This window comes from Neopsephotus bourkii, unplaced genomic scaffold (genome assembly GCF_033783945.1).
Source record: "Neopsephotus bourkii isolate Nb327-2 ecotype Australia unplaced genomic scaffold, CSIRO-AGI_Nbou_v1 NB_1036, whole genome shotgun sequence".
In the NCBI taxonomy this organism is placed as follows: Eukaryota; Metazoa; Chordata; class Aves; order Psittaciformes; family Psittacidae; genus Neopsephotus; species Neopsephotus bourkii.
The window spans coordinates 4,173,552-4,183,771 of record NW_026901525.1 but is presented as its reverse complement, the minus strand read 5'-3'; the positions used below and the strand labels follow the sequence as shown (position 1 = coordinate 4,183,771).

At 53.3% G+C, this 10,220-nt stretch overlaps 1 protein-coding gene across 3 annotated transcripts in view; it reads right to left on the bottom strand.

The window, feature by feature from the left end:
• Positions 1-4,387: 4,387 nt before the first annotated feature.
• The window catches only part of NFYC (nuclear transcription factor Y subunit gamma), a 31,185-nt gene continuing 25,352 nt past the window's right edge, over positions 4,388-10,220 (bottom strand). For 2 of the 3 annotated variants that reach the window (XM_061360841.1, XM_061360842.1), the window contains exons 8-10: positions 6,687-6,794; positions 5,888-5,947; positions 4,388-5,284 (exon numbers count right to left, since the gene is read on the bottom strand). In XM_061360841.1, the coding sequence (XP_061216825.1) occupies positions 5,165-5,284; positions 5,888-5,947; positions 6,687-6,794 (288 nt within the window). In that variant the 3' untranslated portion in view covers positions 4,388-5,164. The remainder of the gene's footprint in view (positions 5,285-5,887; positions 5,948-6,686; positions 6,795-10,220) is intronic. The other variant, XM_061360843.1, reaches the window with a different exon arrangement.

Sequence of the window (10,220 nt, the reverse complement as noted above, 5' to 3'; positions counted from 1 at the left end):
TACCCCAGCCCATGCCACCCCTTTCCTCTCCTTTGCTCGGGGCCCAGGAATTGCTGGGCACACTGAGGTTTAGAGGGACACCAAGTACCTACAGGTGTGTTTCCCATCTGTTTTCCCATCTGCCTGATGCCCCTCCACACAGCCCCATTAACCACTGGGGAAACTGAGGCAGGCACTGGGAGTCCCTTTCCCAAGCAATCCAGGGGCAGAGCTGCCCCGTCCCTGCTGTCCCCGTGCACCCTCTGCACCTTTGCAGCAGCGGGGTCCCGCCACCCCCGCCGGGCTCAGAGCAGAGCAACCTAAAGCCTTTGGTTGGTGAATTATTTAACATGGTGTTGGAGATCCTGGCACGGGCCCTCTGAGCACTGCGGTCTTGGGGAGCTCTGGGGAAACGCACCATAAAGAGGCTGTTTTAATAGACAACAAACAGCAAATGTTATTTACTGGTGCACAAGGACTGGTGCTGGTGAAGCTCACCCCAGGAACCAGCCCGCATCCCCTCCCAGGATGCTGCCCCATCCTGCTGCCACTCGGCCCCCACTGCAGCGAGAGCCATGTCCATGGAGGCTGAGATCCTGTGAATCCAGCCCCAGTTCTCCCCAGGGAAGCTGCGGGGTCTCCTCTGTGCTCCCCTCCTGCCCTCACCCCCTCTGCTGGGAACGCAGCTCCTGGACCATGGCCCTGGCTGCGCTCAGGGTGCCCCTGGAACGCCTCAGCCCCGGCAGTGGGAGCACCTTGACCTTCACCGGCTGCCTTCGGTTCAGCGTACGCCCAAGGTTTAGGTTTCACCTGGTGATTGATTAAAGCCTCCGGGCTGCGGCGGGGGCAGAGGGAAGGTGACCTGGAAAGGACTGCGGCCAAGGTGGGCCCTTGCTGAAGAAGAGCCGGGGCGGTTGCGGAGTTGTTTCGTTGCTGCTGTGCTCCAGCGCTGGATGGGGAACATCCAGGCTGGTGTCCCAGGGAGGCACCGGCGGAGCTGTCTGTGGCCGAGGAGCTGCTGAACGATTCCGTTTTAAACAAAGACGTCACTTCTCTAAACTGTGCTGGAATCCGAGGGCTGCTCATGAGTTAGGGGAGAGGGCTCGTCACCACCAGCCGCCCTCCCCGCTGCGCCCGCTCTGGGGCCATGGGGTTGGGGGTCCCCACATTAACGCCCATCCATGCCTCACAACCCTGGGAACCACGATCCATCCTGCGGCTGGGAGGGTTTGGGATGGAGCCAGGGAGCCTGAATCCGCACGGTGCTGACCCCTCCGTCAGAACCGGTGGAGGTTTTGGGAAGCGACCCCGGGGTCCCGCAGAGCATCCTTCCCATGCGGAGCTAAAGAGGATTCCCGAGGCCGGGCGACGGCGAGCGGGGAGGCGGCGTGCTCGGAGCCTGCTGCCCTCTCGGGATTGCAGCTCCGGTTCCTGGCACGGGCGGGAGGCCGGGATTTGCATCCACAGGATTTCCAGTAAGTTTTGCAGTCCTGGTATGCGGCTGCAGGGCCGCGGGCTGGGAGCGGGGCAGGAGGGACCGGGGCGAGCCCAGCACCGGAGCAAAGCCTCAGCCTGGCGCCCTGGGCATGGGGGGGCACTGGGGGTGGCATCGCGGTGGGGAGGATGCGGGCAGCCCCCTCCGCGCCAGGGAGATGGGTTCGGCCCTTGGCGGCCGGGACAGGGAGGGACGGACGAGGCCTCAGGGGACCCGGTGCTGGCGGTGCCCCAGGAGCCCCGGGGACAGCAGCAGCGGTGGCGGCGGCACGGGGAGGCTGCAGAGCACCTGCTTGTGCTGGGGCTTGGCCCCGACCCAGCGCGATGAGCTCCTGGCTCCCTGCTCGCACGGGCTCCGACGAGCAAGAGGCTGCGGCGCTCCGAGGGCTCCATCCCGCCCGGGGAACCCTGGGGAGCAGCGGGGCTGCTCGGCCCCGGGGCTGCAGCGGGGCCCTGTCGGCTCTCGCCTGCGCTGACCCCGCGCTCGGAGCGGAGCCAGCACGGCCGGGAGCTGGGGCAGGGCCCAGCGCGGCCCCGCGGGAGGAACCGGGACGCTTCCGCCGCAGCGCTGCCTGCAGGGGATGGGTCAGGGCCTCAGCTCCGCTCCCCAGCTCGAAAGGCGAGGAAGGAAGCGGGGATGAGGGCTTCAAGAGAGCTCTGCACCCCTGGCTCTGCGGCCGCGGCTCGGCAGCTCCGGCGCAGTTCACACCCAGGTTCCTCCCGGGAAGATGCAGGAAATTCCCGCAGCAGGGAAGCTCCAGCGCTGCTCCCCAGGGGGACGCTTCCTGCTGCAGGTGGGAGCCCAGAGCCTGCACCGGGAGAGGCTGCGAGAGGGCAGCTTCACCCCAGCGCCTGGGCGACGGTTGGCCAAGCACCAAACCCCATCAGTACCAAACCCCATCAGCACCAAGCCCCATCAGTACCAAACCCCACCAGTACCAAATCCCACCAGCACCAAACCCCATCAGTACCAAGCCCCATCAGTACCGAACCCCAACAGCACCAAACCCCATCAGCACCAAGCCCCATCAGTACCAAACCGCATCAGCACCAAACCCCATCAGTACCAAACCCCATCAGTACCAAACCCCACCAGTACCAAACCCCACCAGCACCAAACCCCATCAGTACCGAACCCCATCAGCACCAAACCCCATCAGTACCAAACCCCATCAGTACCAAATCCCATCAGTACCGAACCCCATCAGTACCGAACCCCATCAGCACCGAACCCCATCAGCACCGAACCCCATCAGCACCGAACCCCATCAGTACCGAACCCCATCAGCACCAAACCCCATCAGTACCGAACCCCATCAGTACCAAACCCCATCAGCACCAAACCCCATCAGCACCAAACCCCGCCAGTGCCAACCTCAGCCGTGCGGCTTGTGCTGAGCTCATCAGCCCTGAGGAGAAACGGAAACCCAAACCGCTGCTTCCTCATCATCTTGCACCCCCCCCTGGCTCCCTGGAGGCGTCTGGGCTCTGCCACCTCCACCCACCAGCACCCCTGCAGAGGGTCCCACATGTCCCCCAGCCCTCGGGAACGCGCCCGTCCTCCTCCATTACCCCCCATCACCCCATTTGCCATGGGAAGATACCCGAAGTCCTCATGCAGGAGACCTGGCTCCCGTTAGCACCCGAGGGTCACCGAGCTGGGACGGACAAACGAGGTCAGCTCCCTCCAAAACACGCTGCTCCCTCCCCCTGAAATACTCGTTCAAGCAGGCGAGGGCACCCTGCAGCCTCACAGAGCCTCGCTGTTAGCCAAACATTAACACAACCGGCATTAACTGCCCATTAAATTCCCACACTCCAGGGTGGGATCTGTCTGCGAGCATCGAGGCGACACCGAGCGGGTCAGAAGCAGCGTCCCCGCCAGCTAGAGACAGAAATTGTCATGGGAAGCCCCTCTGCTTCCAGGCGCAGCGCCTCACCCCCGTTTTCCGCCCTTCAAGCGGTTTGTTCCTATTGAAACGAGAACCGTTCCCGTTCCAACCAACCCCCGGCGCAGCGCTCACGGGTGCCCTCTCGCGGCCGGTCCCGAGCACGGAGCTTTCACGCGAGGTGCATTTTCCCCTTCCAAGTTCATCTTCTCCATGCACAGGAGATGCTCCTCCAGAGCCCTGGGAAGGCGCCGGGCTGCATCACCCCGCTGCTGGCTCGCAGGCACTGCAGGGCCAGGGAAAACACTTAAAACCAAGTAAATGAACACTTACAAAGGCCAGGGGGTGCAGCCCGGGCAGCAAGGTCCCAGGGCCGACTGGAGGAGCCAGGTCCAGATGAGCCGTTCCCATCAGCGAAGGGCTGGAGAGGAGTTTTCCTTCCTCAAGCAGGACAAGGGGCACCCAGGGTCCCTGGGCACTGCCAGGGAGAGCAGACACAGATGGGCCAAGGCTTCTCCTCGCTGTGAACCGCAGCACACTGAGTGCTGCTGGCAGTGAGCTGCAGGAGCCAGCGCTGGCATCGGCCCTGGCAGGCGCCACACGAAGCCGCTCCTGGACCAAGTGCCAACTGTGTCACAGCGTGAGGCTCTCAGTTAGACTCACAGCTAAGACCTGAGTGAGACTCAGTGACCCAGCACCACCGGGGTACTTGCAGTGTGTTCAGTTAAACCTGCCCCAAACCCCTTCCCTGCTGCTGGATGAGCAGGGAAGCTGCAGGGAGAGGCCGTGCAGCCACAGCACCCGCAGCTGAAGGCCTGCACTCAGACACTGATCAGTGCATGGAGCTCCCCTTGCTGTGGGAGGCAGCCACAGAACAGCCACCTCCCCGTTTGAGCCCTCATCCAGCCCACCCTTAAACGCTGCTGCTGGTTTCACTACTTCAGTGGGGTAGTTTCCAGGGATTCAGGATGCTCTTTGCTTGGCAGGTTGACACCAGGCCCTGGGGCTCAAAGAAAGCACACACGTTATCTTACAAAGGAGATTTATTTCATTTTATGAAGCTTATATTACATGCAGGGACTGCAGCTGGTACAACAGTTGACAGCAGGGCTGGGGTTTGTCCACACTTCCATTAGTGTTCCTGGAATAAACCAGGCCAAATTAAAGAACCTTTTGCCCTTAGAAAATACAGTCATAATACAAGGAATGGGGTTTATTTGTTTTCACTTTAATCACTCCTCCCCTGCTCCCTGCCCTCGAGCTGCATGTAGCCAATGCTCTGGCTTACCAAAAAAGGAGGCAGGAGAGGAAAATCTAACACACACATTCCCCCCACTCCCCTAACAAACCACTGAGATGGGAGGACTGAATCTAGCTCTAGTCAGAGAGAAAACACAAACAGAATACTGGGAATGAAGCTCTCATAACAAACCAGATGTAGCACCCTTTAATAATTGTATTAGGTAAAAACGTTTTACACGTTGTTGTTGTTCAGTGAGATGCTACAAACTCCTTTTGACGAGTTCTCTTTCAGGTTTTACGGGTTTGAACAAGCAGCTGAATACACAGAAATATTAATTTCTAAAAATAAAAATATTGCATTCTTGGCAGTGTCTGTTGGATATTCCCTCATACCCACCAGAGGAAGGTGTACAGTGCACCGGAGACCGCAGCCTACTATAGGCTTAATACCGAGTACAGAGACACAGAAGCAGATGCATTCATCAGACCAGGGCGGGATGGCACACGTCAAGCTGGTATGTGCTCCTTCCTACAGAGACAACTTGCTCCAAGGTCCCTGCTCAGTCCCCTGTCACTTGTGTGGCTTGGCCATCTGAGGTCTGGTTGGTGGACTGGATGAACATGGGCTGGGTGATGTCCTGGCCTGCAGGCATGGTCACTTGCTGGATCTGATAAAGTTGCTGGCAGAGATGGAAGGAAGAGAAAGAAATGACTGTCAGTTCTTCTCATACTCAGTGCCAGGTCCCTCTGAGCAAAACACGGTGCATTAACCCACAGATTTAGAGGTGGCTTAACAACAACTCGCAGGTCCAAGTAAAATTCATCCCCCTGAAAAAACAGGCCATGAACACTGCTAGACATCTGCTGCTAAATCCTAACAAAGTCATCTCATGAATTCCTGATCACAGAATCCCAGACTGGTTTGGACTGAAGGGCTCTTAAAGCTCATCCAGTTCAAACGGGCAGGGACACCTTCCACTAGAGGAGGCTGCTCCAAGCCCCATTCAACCTGGCCTGGATGCCCAGACTGAGCTGGTTAGGACTAAAACGGATCCCACCCAGAGTGCAAGGGACTGGACTGAGAGTGAAAGCAGCAGAACACAGGGAATGCATCTGAATTAAGACTGGCACAACATCCACTTACCCTGCTCCTGGTTAGGGCTTGCCAGCAGTAGCAGGGTTTTACCAGGAGGAGCAGGTTTGCTAGAATATGCACACTTCTGGACAGTCTTTCTAGCCCTTGACTTCAAAAGGGTGTAGGACCCAGGGACTCAAGTTCTTACCTGTCCGTCTGTGAACTGGCTGAACTGCTGCTGCCCTTGCTGGACTTCTGTCTGCGTTATCTACAAGGATAAGAGAAGGACGATCATCGACAGCACTTCGCTGAGGGTCAGAACCCCACTAACAATATTGTGCTGCTGCTTTTCAAGAGCTTTTAGACTCTTTCAAACATCATTACCCCACCACGTGGTAAGATACAGCTTATGCCACCAGCCCAAAATCATGCTGGTGCTAATGGCAAGTCAAGAACAAAGGACAAGGGATTCAGGCCTTCCAAACCAGACACAAGCATCACCTCTCTGACTTAGAACGTGGCCTCCAGGATCACAGAAAAGCAGCAGCCTTCCTATCCTCTGAAGGCAGAGAAGAATCCCTTAAGAGACCAGCCTCAACAAGAACATGAGAGAACCTTCTGGCAGCAACGCTGGTCTTGATGTTTCACTTCTGAAACAGCTTTCCTGAGAGGCTGCACAGCTGCTTCTCCCTCACCCAGCCAGAAGGAGCAGAAGTAAAGAGAAGGTTGATGAACTGGGGTTTTACCGGCAACCAGCTCAGAAGCAGCGTGAGCTTTGTACAGTGAGACACACACACACATACATATATGCATGCACCTTTCACATACAGGTAAAGGAGGGTTCCTCTACGCTCCTTGCTTCATTACTGTGATGAACGTAAAGGGAAGAAAAAGAAATGCAGGAGACCTAGCCCAAGAGTTGGTAAATTCCACTGGGATTTGCAGTTTCAGGAGCTAGGGAACAACACTTTACCAGTTCATGTCAGCCCTGCTGTTCCCGTGCGTACCTGCTGTGCATTGGTTGCAAGCGTCTGGATCTGCCCCTGGACTACCTGGGTGCCTGACACAGGTTGGGCTAAGCGGATATACTGCAGCTGGCCAGCATTCAACTGAACCTGGAGACAAGTGGAGGGGGCAGGGAAAGAAAATTAAACAGGTAACTGTAACCTGAAACACACAAACCTCCCTTCTCGTTTCCACAACAGGAGCCAGAGTAACAGATGACACCGGGAAGCTTCGCTTGATTAACGGTTTAGATGAGTAACTACCACAGACCCTGCCAAGCAAGAGCGAGCTCCACAGAACTCCTGCACATTCCTAAGGCAAACCCCTGAGGAAGCCCAACATTACCTCTTGCTCCAGAACGGGGTGGTCAGTTAGCAGCTGAAGCACATTAACTGCTCCATTGCAGAGAGCTTTGAGAACACTTCTTTTTGGTTACGAGAACCGAGTTACTACTTTGATGTAGCACTTCACATAAGGAAAGCTGTTAGGAGCTAGCTGCACATAATGACACTCCTATCTTATCCTGCCAAAGAAATATTACAGAATATATGGGATATTTTCACATAAATAAAGACAGCAGAGATGACAAAACCCAAGGATATATTTGGAAGCTTTTAATGCAGCTCTCTGCCAGTATACATCAACCCCCATCTGGCAAAGGCCGGCACTTTCTGTGTTGATGCTCTGTGTATAGCATTGAAACACAAATTCATTTCCTACAAACCTGATCTTGCAAGGTGAGATGCTTGGGGGTGTGGGATACAAAGACATTGTCATCATGCTAACCTGTGATATAAACAGCTAACACACATCTGAGAAGGAATAAAAGGGTCACAGCATGATGGATACTACAGTTGAGTTTTTCATTTTGTGTTACTTAACTTCAGGACATTTAGATGTCTTAATTATATACAGAAAAAGGTTTTGAGTTTTTTTCATTTTACAAAGGGGAAAGAAGGACATACAAAATACTTCACAAACTGCTCACTGACAGAGGTTCAAGTGCCTAGAACTCGGTCTTGGCATTTACACAGAGGCTGCTGACTTCACCAGCCGTGGCTAAAAGCTCCAAGATTATTTCAAGAGCAAATAAACTCCACATGAACATCAACATTTCAATAAAGAATTTGTTTCTGCACTGAGATCTGCCAGCAGATTTTGTTTTGCACACTGGGGGCTTCCTGCTTCCATTTTAACTACACCACGAACTGAAGGGGTGAAAAGCGATTCAGAAAGCGTTCTGTCAGCAACGAGAGCCAGCTCCAAAGCCCAGCGAGCTCTGGTGAGACACTGGCTAAGTCTCCAACAAAATTAACGTAGTCAAACAAGTGATGACCATTTCACTGACGCACACGCTTCCTCTCAGTTTGTAAGCCACGTCTCCAGAGGCAGCCCGTGGTCCTAACTGGTAAATCACAACAGAGATGTGTACATGGGATCAGGAGCACGTGGGAAACCAGCAGGGAACACTGGTGAGACACTCCCGCAGCCGCCAGAGGCACGACCAGCTTCATGAGAGTTGTAAAGTGTCACATTAGCGTTATGAAAGATTCTCTGCTAAACCCTAACATGCATCAGAGGGAAAAGGAACTATGAGAAGACAGCACTAACTACAACAAGAGAGAAAGGAAACCCAAGGGAAACATCAGACAAGCACAGCAGGAAGAGCAGAACAGGCAGCAGCACTGAAGAGACCCAGGGCTGAAATTCTCACAAATCAAACAGGTCAGGGCATTACAAAGCTCCTGCAGCAAATGCACAGCTCCGTGTCCTCTTTTACTTCACTCTCTGAAGTGAGCAAGGGGAAGATGCTTCCTTCAGCACAAACTTGATTCTTCAACACGTTGCGATTAAGAAAAATCCTCTTATTACAGTGCAAACAGCATCTCTGCTAGATCCAGAAGTGTGAATTGTGACTGTTTCATTAAGACACTGCTCCAAAGTTGCTCTGTTTTGGAGTCCTACAGTTGTCAGAGACCCAAGTGCTCCCAGAGGCAAAAGATACTACACTCAGCAGTGTAAGGAGCTTCTGAGGACCAGCTACCTACTCTTAGATGCTCTCAAACAAGAGGAAAGTAGAAACGTGCTTGGCCAAAAGCAGACACTAGAGAAGAGTCTCCAGTCTCACACTCCTAAAACATGGGACCACTTGCAATGGGATCCACCTATGCAGAGAACAGTTCTTTCAGCAGGTTACAGCCCCCTCGCTAGAAAGAATCCCTTCTCCTAGTAGATGTCCAATCCTCCTCTTTTTTGTGAGTTACAGAGTTCACTGGAGACAGCTGGAAAACACGACTGAACTGTTCCTTTTACTGCTGAACCAAAGGAGGATGCCGCAACGTTCAGTGCTGTTCTAACAGATGCTGCAACATTCACTGCTGTTCTAATGGACTCGCTGAGGCTGGAGGTGGAGATCTCTTTCCAAAATGCTCTGTAGAACAAGTATCTCAGAGAGACTTTCATAAGAAAGGAAGGAAAAAAGATGTAAAAAGAAAGGTAAGAGAAGATCACAGGGAAGAAAAAGGTCGCCCATAGTAAAGCACCATATTTGACAAGCAATTCACTTCCTTTCTGACCAACACCTTAAAGCCAAGCAGTAGGAATTAGCTGGAGACTTCAAGAGGTGAAAAGAATTTGGAAGTGGGTAGGAAAAATCTGGCAACACTCACAACTGAAACTTTCTTCAAGACGCCGTGACAAAGCAGGAGCATTTCCAGCCATAGGGAGGGAAGCTCCACAAGTGTTGAAGAGCAGCACTGCTGTGAAAGCTCAGCTTAATAACAGAAATCAAAGGCAAAGTGAAATGTTGGTCTTGGTCACCCGCTCTGACCTTTGGCTGCTGGTTAAGTACACACAACTGTACAGATTTTTCTTTAAGAGGTGTGAAATTTTCCAGATGGGAACCGAAAGACCTGGCTTTGTTGTGAATGGAAGTTACACAGATGGGGGAAAAAATGTGACTTTTTTGACCCACGTGTTTACCCAGGACGCATGCCAGAATGTCACTGCTGATGGTGGGTACTCAAAATCCCTTTCTTACAGCCACAGCAAGTCTATATTGATGTGAAAGTGAAGAAGTATCTTCTGGCTTTGCAAAGCTGTTCCTTCAACCAGCCTGAAGTACTTGTAGAAATATTTCTTATAACATAGAAGTTTATTAATAACTCACAGATGGCACCTTTCCCACTCAGTCTGCCCAGTCATGACTTCAGATTGCAGAGGCAGAACCAAGTAAAGGCAAAAGAAGTCAATTATGCTTTATTGAAACCATGTTGGAGTAAAGAACTGAGGTTTATCCAGGAAACACTGCTTCCTAATCGTAGCTATTTCACTCAGGGGCAAGTGCTGGGGGTGGGCCATGTGCCTACACTAGTGGGTAGATTTATTTCCCTCTTCACATCACACCTGGTTAGTTTTCCTCTCTATGTGCAGGAAACACACCACTCAATCCAAACTTCCTCTTCAGTTAAAAAAGCACACGTCTGCAGTCTCGTGCCAGAACACCAGCAGACAGTTTGCTCTCAACACTGTGAGAC